The 15,633-nt window shown below is 47.0% G+C and overlaps 1 protein-coding gene across 2 annotated transcripts in view; it reads left to right on the top strand.

Annotated features, from left to right (window-relative positions):
- Positions 1–14,840, top strand: part of SIN3B (SIN3 transcription regulator family member B) — a 16,171-nt gene extending 1,331 nt beyond the window's left edge. Inside the window, exons 2-19 of one of the 2 annotated variants that reach the window (XM_029964281.1) lie at positions 539–645; positions 1,447–1,600; positions 3,016–3,279; positions 3,681–3,824; positions 4,010–4,132; positions 4,631–4,717; positions 5,147–5,265; positions 5,860–6,067; positions 6,741–6,857; positions 7,222–7,460; positions 7,930–8,113; positions 8,338–8,932; positions 9,419–9,588; positions 10,292–10,465; positions 10,739–10,831; positions 11,116–11,210; positions 11,674–11,878; positions 12,261–14,840. In XM_029964281.1, coding sequence (XP_029820141.1) covers positions 623–645; positions 1,447–1,600; positions 3,016–3,279; positions 3,681–3,824; positions 4,010–4,132; positions 4,631–4,717; positions 5,147–5,265; positions 5,860–6,067; positions 6,741–6,857; positions 7,222–7,460; positions 7,930–8,113; positions 8,338–8,932; positions 9,419–9,588; positions 10,292–10,465; positions 10,739–10,831; positions 11,116–11,210; positions 11,674–11,878; positions 12,261–12,491 — 3,225 coding nt within the window. In that variant the 5' untranslated portion in view covers positions 539–622 and the 3' untranslated portion in view covers positions 12,492–14,840. Of the gene's footprint in view, positions 1–538; positions 646–1,446; positions 1,601–3,015; positions 3,280–3,680; positions 3,825–4,009; positions 4,133–4,627; positions 4,718–5,146; positions 5,266–5,859; positions 6,068–6,740; positions 6,858–7,221; positions 7,461–7,929; positions 8,114–8,337; positions 8,933–9,418; positions 9,589–10,291; positions 10,466–10,738; positions 10,832–11,115; positions 11,211–11,673; positions 11,879–12,260 lie in introns of both variants that reach the window. The other variant, XM_029964279.1, reaches the window with a different exon arrangement.
- Positions 14,841–15,633: the final 793 nt, after the last annotated feature.

The following is a 15,633-nucleotide window of genomic DNA, read 5'->3' as shown; positions in this document are numbered from 1 at the left end:
CGGTCCCCGCCGCTTTCGCCCGCCCCACCCTGACCGGCCCGGCCCTGGCCGCGGTGCTACACTCGCCCCTCCGGGGCTTGTACCCCCCAACGCAGGTAGCGTGGGGGGTCCCCTGGGCATGTCCTCCCCCCGCTGTCCTCCCCTGGTTCCATGGAGTCCCCTGGGGCCGCGTCCCCCTCCGCCGGTACCACACGGCCCCCCCGGGCCTGTTCTCCCTCCCCTGTGCCGTGCCCCCTGCCCAGCCCTTCTGGTACCGCGATTATTCTCCCTCGGGACCTGTTCCCGGCTCCCCGGTGCCGTGTCCCCCACTCCGTGCCTTACCATCCCCCTCAGTGCTAGGAAGCCACTGGGCGCCCACCGGGAGCCCTCCTCGGAGCCCCCTCACCTGGTACCTTGTGCCCCTCCCGTTCCCCGGAGCTGTGGGGGCTCCCCTGGGGGCAGGTCCCACCTACCGCAGTGCCTTGAGAAGCCCTCTCCCCAATTCTGGGGCCATGGGGGACCCCGGGGACTGTTCCTCACCCCTGTTCCCACCCTGCAGGTGGAGGATGCGCTTTCCTACCTGGACCAGGTGAAGATCCGGTTTGGCAGCGACCCTGCCACATACAACGGCTTCCTGGAGATCATGAAGGAGTTCAAGAGCCAGAGGTAAAGCCCAGGGTGCTCTGGGGAGCTTCTCAACCTTTCATGGAACTGTGGAATATCCTGAGTTGGAAGGGACCCACAAGGACCATCCAGTCCAACTCCTGGCCCTGCCCATACACCCCAGCAATCTACTCTGTCCCTCAGAGTGTTGTCCAAACGCTCCCTGAGCTCTGGCAGCCTTGGGGCCATGCCCACTGCCCTGGGGAGCCTGTTCAGTGCCCCACCACCTGAGATCCTTTTCCCAAAGGATCCACCTGAGATCCATCCCAAACCCCTCTGATGCAACTCCAGCCATTCCCTCAGGTCTCAGACCTCAGCCTTTATGGGGTCTCTCTGCCTGTGCAGGGTCCCCCAGCCTTCACACCATCATTGCTCCTCTGCCCCACTGCCCTGTCCCCCGGTGGTGCAGTCACATGGAGGGGGAGGGCCTCTGCCCATCCCATCACTTCCCAGAGATGAAATCCACAGGAAAAGGCAAATCGGGTTTTATTTCTCACTCTGAAATGCAGATCTTGAAAATAAGTGAAGCTGCTTGAACACAGAACCTCTGACCTGCCAGCCCTGCAGGGCATGGGTGTCTTGCCCCTTCGGCAACCTGCACACCCACCTCTCCCCTCTCTGAATAACATTCCCAATGTGAGGCTGGTCATTCCCTCTGCTTGGGCTAATATCTAGATCTGAATTTCCCAAACTTCTTAAAAATTGCATCCCTGAGGAGCCAGATGCTTCACTTCCTCTGGCATTTTCTAGGTTTAAGATGTGTTTCTCATTCTGATACAAGTAACAGACCCTTCTCAATTTTAGCATTGACACACCTGGAGTCATCCGTCGTGTTTCTCAGCTTTTCCATGAGCACCCTGACCTCATTGTAGGATTCAATGCATTTCTCCCTCTGGGCTACAGGATAGAAATTCCAAAGAATGGGAAGTTGAGTATACAGTCACCTTTGAATAGTCAGGTAGGTCATAGTCTCTAAATAAACTCTGTTCTGTGTGTTGCTGGACGTATCTCCTGCCTGGAGATTTAGACTGTGGAGATTTATGTGTAGTGCACGTTGCTGAAGTTTTTAGATGGTTGTCAAACCTGTGGTAATGGTTCTAATATAAATTTAAATATTTATTCAAAGAATCATAGAATATTTTGGGTTGGAATGGACCTTAAAGATCACCCGGTCCCAACTCCCAGTTTATTCTCAAGCCACTGTTTAGCTTACAAGGGAATGATGATCCTGCCTGAAACACCACTTCAAGTCCAAATACTTCAGATTTGCAAACTGAAGTTGTAATTGGCCTTACGTAGTTATACAGGTTCTCATTACGTGGTGTGGGCAGTGGCACATTTCAAGAAGGGATCCTGGAAGAATTGCATTTCCATTCTTCCACTGAGAAACTTGTTTAGGCAGTAGGCAAAAATACACAGAGTCGTAAAATCATCAGATTGTTCAGGTTGGAAAAGATCTTTAAGATCCCGGAGTCCACCTAGACCTGCAGTTGGTAACATCCTGCAGTGAAACAAAATTGCTGGGATACAGATGGATGTTGCCTCTGCTTGTTTTGTGTTCCTGTTGTGTGGTTATGGAGGCTGAAATAGAGCCATAAAGTGAATTCTGCTGATAAACTTGTGCTTTAACTCCAATTAGTAGCAGGAGCTATCCTTCAGATCTCAGTTCCCTTAGATCTCTCTGTTGCTTAGAAATTACCATCTGTAAGAGCCTTAAGTTTAATATTCTTAAAAGGGGCAGTTCCTGTGCAATAACCAGTGGGAGCAGGAGCTGCAGTGGGTGGTGTTGGTGCAGCATCTCAGGTGAGGCCAAGAACACCATGACAGTCACAAGTCAGTGGTTCCTACACCAGGTAGAATTTAGGGGATTTTTTTAGGTGATGGAGTTAAACTGGGTAGGGAAATTGATTGGCTAATGAATCATTTATTCAAAATGAAAGGAGATGTGAAAGGAGGTTCTGTAAGAACCTGGGCTGATGGTCATTGCAAGTTGTGTGCACCTTGCTGAGGATGAATTTTCTAGAGTGAGGTATTTTTTTGCCTCCTTTTAAAGGGACAGTAGGCTTGCACTGTAGCTATTGGGAGCAGTTGTTGTCAAATTTAATCTCTGCCTGTTGTACAGGCCACAGAGTTCCCAAGGACTAGTCTTTGTCCTACAACTGCCTCACAGACATTCAAATATTCACTGATGGAGTTAATAAACTAGATAGGGAAATGATTGGCTAATGAATTCTTTTAGTTTTCTTCTTCAGGTGGTAATATGTTTTAGTTAAACAGCTTGGCAACAGTGATGCTGGGTTGTTGTTGAACTTGCACTTGTGTTCCTTTTCCGGCAAGTCTCTCTCTTGGGTGTCTTGTCTTGTCTGTCTCCAGGTGCCCCCAGAGCCTGTTCCCGGTGCGTTTCCTGGCAGTGGGATGTTGTTGCACTACTCCCAGGAGAACTCACACAATCACAGTGACTGCTCAGAGGAGTTCAGGCAACAGCTTCCATACAAAGAAGATAAATCCCAAATTCCCCTGGAATCTGATTCTGTAGAGTTCAACAATGCCATCAGTTATGTGAATAAGATCAAAACACGCTTCCTTGACCATCCAGAAATTTACAGATCCTTTCTAGAAATTCTTCACACTTACCAGGTAAAAAGTGTTCCAGGGGAGGGACAGTGGGTTTGCACTGTAGGTGTTGGAGTAGTTGTTGTCAAATTTAATCTCTGCCTGTTGAACAGGCTACAGAGTTCCCAGGAACAGGTCATTATCCAGCAACTATCTCATAGATATTCACAGGAAATGGCAAAAATGTGAAAATTGTGGCACTTTGCAGGGACTGAGGTGTAAATGGGCTGTATCCAGATCTTTGTTTACTAACCCTCAGTGGATTTAGTGATACTGTGTGTGAAAGGAGACGCTGTAAGAACCTGGGGCTGGCAGGTGGTCATTTCAAGTTGTGTAGCAACTTGAACATTTTTGGCACAGGACGAGTTTTCTGGCAGAGCGAGGCACTTTTTGACTCTATTTAACATCTGTGTGTATGTTTTCAGAAAGAACAGCTGAACACCAAGGGCCGACCCTTTCGAGGCATGTCCGAGGAGGAGGTGTTTACTGAAGTGGCCAATCTGTTCCGGGGACAGGAGGATCTGCTCTCTGAGTTTGGACAGTTCCTCCCAGAGGCAAAAAGGTCTTTGGTATGTGTGTGCTGAGGGCAAGGCAGAATATTGAATACTCTCTGTATGTAGAATGTGCAAAACATTATGGAAAATCATACAACCAGTAATGAACTTTGCTTAACCACATTCTCTGTGTCCTGTTAGGATTCTTTATTTATGCCAGTTGGGAAGAGAACCTTGAAGTCATTATTTATTTACTGCAGTTCACAGGAAATGGACCATGTGAAGTGAACAGTGTCCAGAAGACTGAGCATGAGAAGAATCTGGAGCACAGCAAAAAGCGATCCAGACCATTGCTGCTGCGTCCTGTTTCTGGCCCAGCAAAGGTATCTTAGAATAACTTCATATTACTTGTTGTGTTTGGATAATTTCTTAGATAAAGGTGCAATGAGTAGTGTCTTTCGGTTATGTGAGTGTTAGATATGAGATACAAAATTTCAAAGTTATTTTTGAAATAATAATTGCTGTAGAAAAAGGGACTTTTTAAAGTATGCTTAGATGTGTGTGACAGCATGTTGGATGCTAAATATCAAGACTTTCTGTACTAAGTATTGACTCTGGAAAGGGAAAATTTGTTGCTTCTAAAAAAAAAATCTTTCTTTGGAATTCTCTCTCAAGTGATTCCTTTTTCTTGTTGTTTCTCCTTAGCTGGGAGACATTTGACAGAGAATGCCATAAGGGCTTGACGTAGCAATTCCAGATCACCGTTGGGGAAATACGGGGTCTCAGTCTTTGCAGGGAGCTGTTCTATGTCACTAAAGGGGAATTTGCTGGCATTTGAGCCACAGCATGTTAAATATAACTGCTTGTTCTTTTAACAGAAGAAAATGAAGCTGCGGGGTACCAAAGATCTGTCAGTGGCAACAGTGGGGAAATATGGAACACTGCAGGAGTTTTCCTTCTTTGACAAGGTCAGGTTTTGTTCTCACATTCTGTGGTCTCATCTTCATCCTTTTATGTGGTTATTAGTTGGCTGGTTTCTATGCAGTTTGTGTGTCAGCACTTAGCAATTTGCTGACTTTTCAAGTGGTAGGGAAAGGTAGATCAAGAAGAGTGAGAACGGGTATGTTTGGAAGATAAATGGAACATGTTAATTAACCTTTTCCTGCATGCTTGTCCCTTACAGATGTGTTTTTCTCTATTTTTCAGTGATATTTCCTCATGGTACCATCTGTAGTAATTAGATTATTGTTTGAAATTGGACATGTTTGTGCGTATTCCGGTTTTATGTTGCAGAGCAGACAAGTTGATCACTGCATCCATGGTTCAGATGACTTAGACATGAACTAAATGCAAGTGGCATTCAAGTGATGTGACCCTTTCTTTCCAAACTGTTGTAGGTTCGCAGGGTGCTCAAGAGTCAGGAGGTCTATGAAAATTTCCTCCGTTGCATCGCTCTCTTCAACCAGGAGTTGGTCTCTGGCTCTGAGTTGCTTCAGCTTGTTACACCGTTTTTAGGGTAAGTTACCAACTATCTCTGCTGTGTCATACTTTGTAGGTCCTACTTGTTACTTTTTGGACACATTTGGAATTTTGTTACTGACGTTTTCAATTTAACTTCAGAAGTATCTCCTTCGTTGGAGAATCCAAGAAGAGGAGTAATAAAATTTGAACCTTTAAACATATCTACACAGCTCTTAAAGAGCATTTTGAGGAAGATATTTTCCTCTATCTGTTCACACTCTCTGTTTACTATCTCAAAATGTAATAAAGGTATAAACATGAAATCTGAGAACAGAGCTGTGAAAAGGATAAATAGTTCTAGCTCTGCTGTGAGCCTCCCAAGCTGTTTGGCTTCCAACAGAAGAGGGAGAGTCATGTGGCAAGGATCAGTTTCTCCTCAGGCAGTAGTGAAGGGAAATTATTTTCCTGCTTTAAGTTTAAAAAGACCCTAAAGTAGTTCAGAGAGAAAGATGACAGTGCTAAAATGTTGGTGAAAGATCTCTCACTGCAGTGCTGAGTTTGTTTAGATATTTCTCTCTCTGTTTTGTGACACACATTAAGCACCCTGAAACTGTCAGAGTGAAATAACAATATACTTGTGTTTTTGAAGGAAATTCCCAGAGCTCTTTGCACAGTTCAAGTCCTTCCTTGGTGTGAAAGAGCTTTCCTTTACTTCTCCACTGAGTGACCGATCCGGGGATGGAATGAGCCGGGAAATCGATTATGCATCCTGCAAGCGCATCGGATCCAGTTACAGGGCTCTCCCAAAAACCTACCAGCAGCCAAAGTGCAGTGGAAGGACAGCCATTTGCAAGGAGGTACTTTTGGATCAACCTGTTCAACCCCTGAACACACATTGCACTCACATAAATAAAGTGCTGCAGCTTCTGCGTGTGGAGTCCCCTCTTCAGTGCTGAGTCACCAGCTTTAGTCTCATGTCAATTATTCAGCTAATTTATTTAAATAATATCCACATTTTACTAATTTTATCTAAACCCATCTCAGATCACATCTTTAATACTTTTCAGTCTGTGTGCAGACACAAATTTATTCTTTTAGACAGAAAAGAATATTAAATATCCTGGAATTAATTTTCCAGCAGAGAGTCAGTATGGCCTTTGCAAACATTTTTTCTCCTGGGAAAGCACTGAGACAGTGCCTGAGGCACCATTCCCACTGAGAACACAAATCTGCAGTGTGGATGCTCCCACTCCTCCCAACTATCTCCTTTACTTACAGTTGTTGGTGACTGCAGGGTGATCTCTGTGTGTGTGAGGTGATAGAGAAGGTGCCTTCAAGTTTTCTGAGCAGGGCCCTGGCACAGTTCCACAGAGACCTCTAATCTGGGAGCGGTCATTGCCTTGGGAATTAGGTGTGGAATGTCCTGCAGAAACTCAGGGAAGAAGTGTGCGAAAAGAGAGAAGTTTCAGAGCCCATGAGAACAGCTCTGGGCTCACAATTGCTCCATGTCATGTCTTTGCACTGTTGCAGGTATTAAATGATACCTGGGTTTCGTTTCCATCCTGGTCTGAAGACTCCACTTTTGTCAGCTCCAAGAAGACTCCATATGAGGAGCAGCTGCACCGCTGTGAGGATGAGCGATTTGAGGTACCTCTGCTGCTGAACTCCCCTTCTACCTCCTCAGAAAGCAAAACCTCCGGCCATGAGGATTTCACTGAATTAATTGGTGCCCAGTTCCTGAAAGTTCTGTTGATGTTCGTTGGTTTGAGCTTGAGTTTGGTGTGTTCCACTTGCTTGGAGTCTAAGAGCTCTTCCTAGGCATGAGTCCAGTTTTAAATTGCGTGTTACCTTTGGGAGAACTGGCAGAGGTCTGTTTTCCAGTACCAACCTTGCTGATGCTTCCTGGCTCCAGCCGGTGGGGCTGGAATGGCTGCCACAAACCCTGGCTGCTGTTCAGCCTGTTCCTGCTCTGCCTGTTCTGACACTGTGTTGTTTTGTGAACTCTCAACAGTTGGATGTTGTCCTGGAGACCAATTTAGCCACAATTCGCGTGCTGGAGAGTGTGCAGAAGAAATTGTCACGGCTGACCCAAGAGGATCAGGAGAAATTCCGCCTGGATGATTGCCTGGGAGGGACATCGGAGGTGATCCAGCGCCGGGCCATATATCGCATCTATGGGGACAAAGCACCAGAGATCATCGAGAGTCTCAAGAAAAACCCAGTTACTGCAGTTCCTGTTGTTCTTAAGAGGTAATTCCAATTCTCCTGTGTATCTTTAAAGAATTTTAAAAGCATTTTTAAACAATTAGTGACAGGATGAGAGGACATAACCTCAAGCTGTGCCACTGGAAGTTCTGGTTGGACATCAGGAGGAATTTCTTCGCAGAAAGGGTTGTTAAACATGGGAAGAGCTGCCCAGGGAGGTGGTGGAGTCACCATCCCTGGAGGTGTTCAAGAAACACCTGAACGTGGCACTCAGTGCTCTGGGCTGGGTGACAAGGTGGGAATTGGTCACAGGTTGGACTTGATGATCTCAGAGGTCTTTTCCTCAATGCTCTTGTGATTCTGTGAACTGTTTTCTGTAAGTGTTGTTTCAAAGCATAACTCACCATCACTGGTGATGCTTTTTTGAATTGATTTCTGGCTTCCAGGAATATTGAAAACTTTTTGGTGCATCACAGTTGTCTTTGTGAACTGAAGTACACTGTACATTTTGCAGATTGAAAGCAAAAGAGGAGGAATGGAGGGAGGCCCAGCAGGGCTTCAACAAGATTTGGAGGGAGCAGTATGAGAAGGCCTATTTGAAATCCCTGGACCACCAGGCTGTCAACTTCAAACAGAATGACACCAAAGCCTTGCGCTCCAAGAGCTTGCTGAATGAAATTGAGAGTGTCTATGATGAGGTGTGTATGACACTAAATAACCCACCCTCTGTGTCCTTCACTTATAGTGTGACCTAGACCTGTATATAGCACCTGGGACCATGTGAAAGTGGTTGTGCTCTGAGAGTTCTCAGTCAAAAACAACTGTCCCAAGCTCAGTGTTAATACTGGATTATTTCTTCTGGCAGGAATGGCTCTTGAGCATGGATTGGAAGGATCTTTATCTATTTGTCTCTTGATTACAGCATCAGGAGCAGCATTCAGAGGGGAGAAGTTCATCCACAAACGAGCCTCATCTTATCTTTATCTATGAAGATAAGCAGATTTTGGAAGATGCAGCAGCTCTGATCAGCTATTATGTAAAGAGGCAGCCTACCATCCAAAAGGAGGATCAGGCAACCATCAGGCAGATTGTGCATCACTTCATTCCTGAGCTGTTCTTCTCCCAGCCCCCTGAGCACAACATTTCTGAAGAATCAACAGATGAGGACAGAGAAAACCACCAGGGGCAGAACCTGGATGCTCCTGAGCTGCGGAAAAAACATGTGCCTGGACCTCCAAGCAGTCCTTTGGAGACCAAAGCAACCTTCTGTGATGTTACAACTGCTGAGCCCCACAACACTCTGGATGATGTTTACAGCCTCTTCTTTGTCAACAATAATTGGTATTTCTTCCTCCGCCTTCACCAGACTCTGTGCTCGAGGCTCCTAAAGATTTATCGTCAAGCTCAGAAGCAGCTTCTGGAATACAGGACTGAGAAAGAGAGAGAGAAACTCCTCTGTGAGGGAAGAAAAGAGAAGACCAATGATCCAGCCATGGAGCTAAGGCTGAAGCAACCAAGTAAGAATAATCCAGGACATAATCCACTCTTAATGCTCTGGTTGCCAGTGCTCCAGTTGTGTATATCTGAGTAACTGGGACCAGCAGGCAGGTCTGTGAGGGGTGTAGAGGTGCAAACCCCTGCTATATTTGGGGTTTGTGGACACAGCTCATTTAACAGGGCAGCCAGTGCCATTTATCTTTTGAGGGCTCTCATGTGTAGTTCACAGAGACTTCACTGTGCTGAGGTGTTCTCAAGTGTCTCATATTAATCTGATACATTGATTTAAAATGTAAATGGCCCCACAAAGAAATAGTTATTGCACAAGGCAGTCCTGGAAATGCATGAGAGAAACTCTTCCAGCCTACCAGGGCACAGAGAACTGCCTGTCTGTGAGGATGTTCTCACGCTGAACATCATGGTTCTTGAGCAGTGCTATCCCTTGGATCTCTTAACTTCACTCTGCCTCTTCCATGCATTAAATGGCTGCACTTTCCCCTGCCCAGGTGAGGTGGAACTGGAGGAGTACTACCCTGCCTTCCTGGATATGGTGAGGAGTCTGCTGGATGGGAACATTGACCCAACGCAGTATGAGGACACGCTGAGGGAGATGTTCACCATCCACGCCTACATCGGCTTCACTATGGACAAGCTGGTGCAGAACATTGTCCGTCAGGTGAGGGACCCATGGTGTCTGTGGGGCTGCACATCACCCTTCTGTACAGACAGCTTTCTCACAGTGTCACTAAACTTAGAGAAAATTAACTATTAAAAAATTATATATGATAGGGAAACGCCCCAGCAGAAGTTTAGTGAGAGACTTCAGCCTTCCCACCTTAGAGGATTTACTCTTCCTGGCCTTTTCCTGGAACAGGCTCCCCAGGGCAGTGGTCACAGCACCAAGCCTGACAGAGCTCAAGAAGAGTTTGGACAATGCTCTCAGGCACATGGTGTGACTCTTGGGGATAGTCCTGTGCGGGGCTAAGGGTTGGATTTGATGATCCTTGTGTGTCCCTTCCAACTCAGCATATTCTGTGATTCTGTGATCCAAACATTTTTTGAGTTCCAGTCATTTCAAAATTCTGCCATTCCCAAAATATATCTAAGGCAAAACAAAAACAGTTCAATCCTTCTTAGTCAAATGTGTCTTCCAGTTGTAGTTGTGTTAAAGGTAAGGCACAACAGCCCCTCATTCTTCTCTATTCCTTTTATTACAAAATCATGAAAAAGACAGAGAAATGTGGGAAGTCTCTGGAGTTAAACTTGGTTGCTTCAGCTGAGGTGTGATGCTGTGCTGACTTTGATGCTCCTTTCATAACACACTAGAGTTGACTCTTGCCCCAGGCTTGCTGACTGAAATCCCCCTTTTTTAATGGAAGCTTCACCATCTCGTGAGCGATGACATCTGCTTGAAGGTGGTTGAACTCTACTTGAATGAGAGGAAGCGAGGAGCTGCTGGAGGTAACTTATCATCCAGGTGTGTGCGGGCAGCAAAGGAGACCAGCTATCAGTGGAAGGCTGAACGGTGCATGGCAGATGAGAACTGTTTCAAGGTAAGGACTTGCTGCCAGGGAACTTTGTAAAGTGACTTGTGGCACTTTACCTGAGAGAAGTGGGTTTGGAAGCTCCCCACGATGGGGAGAGAGAACAACGTGGAGAGAAGGTACCAAAACCAGAGCGTAGGCAGTGAGGGGACAGACTGGCTCACTGAGAAGCCCCACTGCTTCTCTCCTAGCTCATATTTGTTGTCCAAATGACTTGTGAATATATAGCATTTTACTGTGAACCCATGTGGCCAATGTCTTCTGCCTGTAACTTCATTACAGGTCATGTTTCTTCAGCGGAAAGGACAGGTGATCATGACCATTGAGCTGCTGGATACAGAAGAAACCCAGACAGAGGATCCTGTGGAGGTCCAGGTAATACCACAGAGATCGCGGAGTCTGTGTACCACAGACAAAGCAGATGTCTAAGAGTGCTTTCCTGATTTCTTGTTTCAAATGTGCCAGGAGGACAAGTTTACCTGGGAGGTGGGATGATGACATGTGGGGTTGTGGTCATGGAGAGAAATGGTCTGATGATAGCAAAAGAGTTTCATCATAAATCAGCCTCAGAATAAACAGCTTGGAAATAAGCAGGTTCTTTGCAGTGATGTTTGTCCTGATGAAGTGAAATCTGACTGGAACTGGTCTCCCTTGTGTAGCACCTGGCCAACTACATGGAGCAGTATGTTGGGGTGGAAGGAGCTCCCAACAACCAGAACGATGGCTTCCTCCTGAAACCGGTCTTTCTGCAAAGGTGAGCTGCTCAGTCCTCTGAACCACACCTGCAACAGCTGGTGTGGCTTCCTCTCTGCCTGTGTGGCAGTGGATGTGGGGAATGTGCCATACAGCAATCCCAGGGAAATGCCCTCACCTCTGAGGTCCAGAGGGATTGATGCAGTCCAGTGCACTGCATGAGGATACTGAGGAAGAAATTTATGACCACGGCACCAAGGTTTATTCATGCAGCTGTGTTTAGAATGGAGTGGACCTGCCTTAGCAGTCCTTTCTGGGAGGAATGTGAGGTCTCCTTTGTTCCCATTTCACTAAATATTTGTCACAGCAAACACAAATTGGACAGATTGGAGGAAGATCCTGGAGAGAGCCTGACAAGCTAAATGTGGAAATACAAGCTTCATACTTGTGCTGTGAGCTCTGCCAGCTTAGGGGAAGGGATGGCCAGGTGTGACACATGCTTTGTCATCCTTGTTTTGTCCCAGAAACCTGAAGAAGTTTCGCAAGTGGCAGTGCAAGCAGGTGAGGGCCCTGCGCAGCGAGGTGAAGAGCTCCTGGAAGAGGCTCATCGGGGTGGAAAGCGCCTGCAACGTGGACTGTCGCTTCAAACTCAACACCCACAAGATGATGTTCATCATGAACTCAGAGGATTACATGTACAGGAGGGGAGCTCTCTGCCGAGCCAAGCAGGTACATCTCCTTTTACTGTCTCTGCAGCTCAGGCAGTAGCAGGTTGAGGATGGGAGCCAAAAAGACAGGTACCAATAAGAAGTCTTGTGGCTGAATTCCTGCAAACTACACCTGGAAGTTACTGCTCTGTGTTGAATGAGACATGGAGGAGAGCTGGTAAATGCTCTGTATTTTGGATTAGTTCAGCAGCCTTTTCTTTACCATGCAAATTTTGAGGGGGAGTGGCAAACATTAAGAAATGGGGATTGAACACAGGTATGCGGTTTCCTGTTTCCCTGTTTGTGTTGTGTCCAAATCATGCACACCTCAGTTGTGTGGAGAGGTGAGAGCTTTGACTTCTCCCCCAGAAACCTCTCAGTGACCTTTACTGTCCTGCTTTCAGGTCCAGCCCGTGGTGCTGCTGAAGCACCACCAGCAGTTTGAGGAGTGGCACAACCGGTGGCTGGAGGAGAACGTATCCATGGAAGCCGTGGATGTGGTTCAAGACTGGCTAATGGGAGACGAGGACGAGGAGATGGTGCCCTGCAAAACCACGTGTGAGACAGTGAACGTCCATGGGGTGCCAGTGAACAGATACAGAGTCCAGTACAGCCGCCGTCCCGCTTCGCCCTGAGCACATGCTTGTCCCTGGCACCATAAAAGTCAGAGCATTGCTGGTGAAGCACATTTACTCCAAGAATAGTGATGGGAATGCAATGTATGTATTAATGATATTTATCCAAACAGCATTTTACTTTGGATTATGATGTATTTTCCATATGGCATAGACTTGTCTCCTTTCAGTGGAATCCTCCAGCCATCATGAAGAGACTCTTAAAAGCTTTATGGGAAGGGGGCTCTTGGCATTGCCACACACTTTTGAGTATTTTCCTGGCTTTAGGCCACTGCTGACCAGCCCGTCCTGGAAGGCTCAGTGAGGGGGTGAACTACCACTAGTGGCTTTGTTGGAGAGATGGAGCTCAGCTGGTGTTTGAGCAGATGCTGGCAGCTGCTTCCACTTTGAAGGGTTTAATATTCCCCATCTTCCTGAATTTATGCCATCTTGGAGCCTGCAGAACTCTTCAATGTAACCTGGGAGTGCCAGGGTGGCTGAGAGCACCTGGCACAGCTCAGCAGCCTCGCTCCGGGCGGCTCCGTTATTCACGTGAACAAGGCAAGGGATGATTCTTGTTACTGTTGCTCTAGTGAGAAAAATGCCAAAACTGAGACAAGGGTGACCAGCACTCTGAAGGCTCTGACTCTCCCTCATTAGCCAAGAATTCTGGAGCATGAACTAAGGGGAGGAAACTGAGCTGCAGCACCGGGCAAGGGAGCGATTCGCGGGACAAGGACCCATCGACTGGATTTGCCTTGGGAACTGAGGACCTGCTGTAGCCTCTGCCTTCTTCAGCAGGAGGGAGGAATATCCATTGCGAGGTCTGGCCTGTTTTTTGGTTTGTGTTTTGCATGTTGATCGGCAGCTCCAGAACATTCCCGGCGGTCCCCTTCTCTGTGCATGCACGGGGTTCGCTGGGTTGTACCGCATCCTTCCATCGGCAGATGGAGCTCCCGGAGCGCGGCGTGTGCTGGAGCTGAGCTGTGTCCTGAGAACTCTCCTGTTTCTTGCTGGCTCAGCACAGCCGCTGGATTTGCAGGGACACATGGAAATCTGTCCTAGGCGGTGTGAGATCCAACTGCAGCCATCGTAGATGAGCTTTTCCACTGTACTGCTATCGAAGCTTTTTTGCCATGAAACCTAACAAACCCTCCCCTGACCTGTACAGAAAACACTACATCAATCATCTAATTCATCTAGTGAGAAATTGAGGAAATGTAGTTGTGTCTGTTCTTGGGACTTCACTCCTGTTTTCCAGGGGCCAAGGGCAAGCACACTGTCCATGGAGTGTATTACAAACATAATGTCTTGAGGCATATCCAGCCTCCTTTCATCTTTTCTTCCAACTCTTTTCTGGCTTTTGGGGCAATAAAACCCCCCACCCTGATACTTTTTGTGGCTTTGATTTTTAGGTTATTATTTCTGCCAGACCTAAGGAGCAGCCTGGAGGATTTGTCCTGGGTTATTTCCACTGTACAACATTTGGTTTCGCAATTGTTTCACTTGAGAGTAGAAAAATTGGCCTTTGGGGTATGTTTAATAGAAAACTGTCCTGAGTCTTTGTCTGTTTTGCAAAATAATCTGTGGGAGGGAAGCAGAGAGGCCAGCCTCTGGCATTCGTGGCCACTTGCACAACCATTGCCAGCAGAGACTTTTCATCAAGAACTCCTGTTTTCCTGGTCTGAGTCTCTGTTAAATTTTGGTTACTGAAAGGATCTGAAAGTTCCTCCCCTGCTCTTGTTGCAGGAAGGGATGGGAGACACCAAGGGGTTGGGGGGGAACCGGGGGACAAACCCAGTGCAAAGGACAGTGTCCCCCATTTGCCTCCATTCAGCTCACCGAAACACACCTCAGTCCTCACCTCTCTGCTGACTCCCAGTGGAGATGACAACTGTGCCAAATTTTATGGTTTTATGATACAGAAAAACTACTTACTGGAAAATAGGTTGAAACTTGTGGCTTAAAATGCATTTGATTCCAGGTGTACTGAGGTGGGAAACACCCCTGTGCACTGTCCTGATCCATCACCCCATTTTAAGTGTACTTCAGGTATTTTTAAGCATCCTTATTTTGTAAAACTTAATTTAAGCAAGACTTTTGCCCTTTGCAGTGATATTGTCTCAAAGCCGAGAGTAGCAAGGATGGGAAGGGAATAACAGGCGGGGTTTGAGAGGGGCTTGTTCGTGTCTGGGGGTTTCAGCTCGACCGCCGTGTATCTGCACGACCTTGAGTCAAGAGTTTGTTCTTCCATTTGTTTGAAGGATCTTTGCTTTTGGGCTCGTAATTGCTCTGCCAGCTCCTTGAATGTAGTTTTTTTTATATTTATTTGCACATTCAAGTAAAATAAAATAATGATTTTAAAAGTTTGCAGCTCTCGCTGGTTTAAATTTCTTTCCTGTTAATTTAAACTTTCTGACAATCCCTAGAATTGATTGTCTTGTACCTGAAGCTGGATTTTAAATGGTAGAAAAATGCAATTGAAAAGGTGGATGAACTTCTCTTCCAGCAGTTCCCGAGCAGAGTGTAGGATGTGCTGATGTGTCTGTGTGTCAGCTTGTTTCTAGCGGGGCAGCCAGTGTTCAGTGAGGGTGTGAGCAGAGCACTTGCTAAGAAGAAAGGGAAGTATGTTTCCTGCAAGTAGCCTCCAGTGGAGCTCCCACACAGGATCCCACATCCGTACTGCCAGAATCTCTCTTGGAACCCAGGCCTACGGCTGGAGGGGAGTGGGGAGTCCATGGGGTGGCACAGTTGCTCCGCACAGAGAGAGGTTTCAAAAGAAAAGATTGGAACAGCATGGAGCTGTGTCAGGGGGCTTGGGACGGATATTAGGGAAAGGTTCTTTTCCCAGAGGGTGGTCAGACACTGAACAGGCTCTCCAGGGCAGTGGTCATGACCCCAAGGCTGCCAGAGCTCAAGGAACATTTGGACAATGCTCTGAGGGACAGGGTGGGATTGTTGGAGTGTCCTGGGCAGGGACAGGGGTTGGACTGGATGATCCTTGTGAGTCCCTTCCCGCTCAGGTTATTTGTGTCCTGCCAGACAGCAGCATCTTGCAGCTTGGTTTATTTACAGCAACACCTTTGTCACAGAGCTGAGTCACAAAACTGGCCCAGGCCTGGCCCCCAGGAACTCACACACTCAACACAACAAACCGTCAGAA

The sequence above is a fragment of the Manacus vitellinus genome, unplaced genomic scaffold, assembly GCF_001715985.3.
Source record: "Manacus vitellinus isolate BGI_N305 unplaced genomic scaffold, ASM171598v3 scaffold_107_pilon, whole genome shotgun sequence".
NCBI classification, from domain to species: Eukaryota; Metazoa; Chordata; class Aves; order Passeriformes; family Pipridae; genus Manacus; species Manacus vitellinus.
This window is presented reverse-complemented; position numbering and strand designations above follow the sequence as displayed.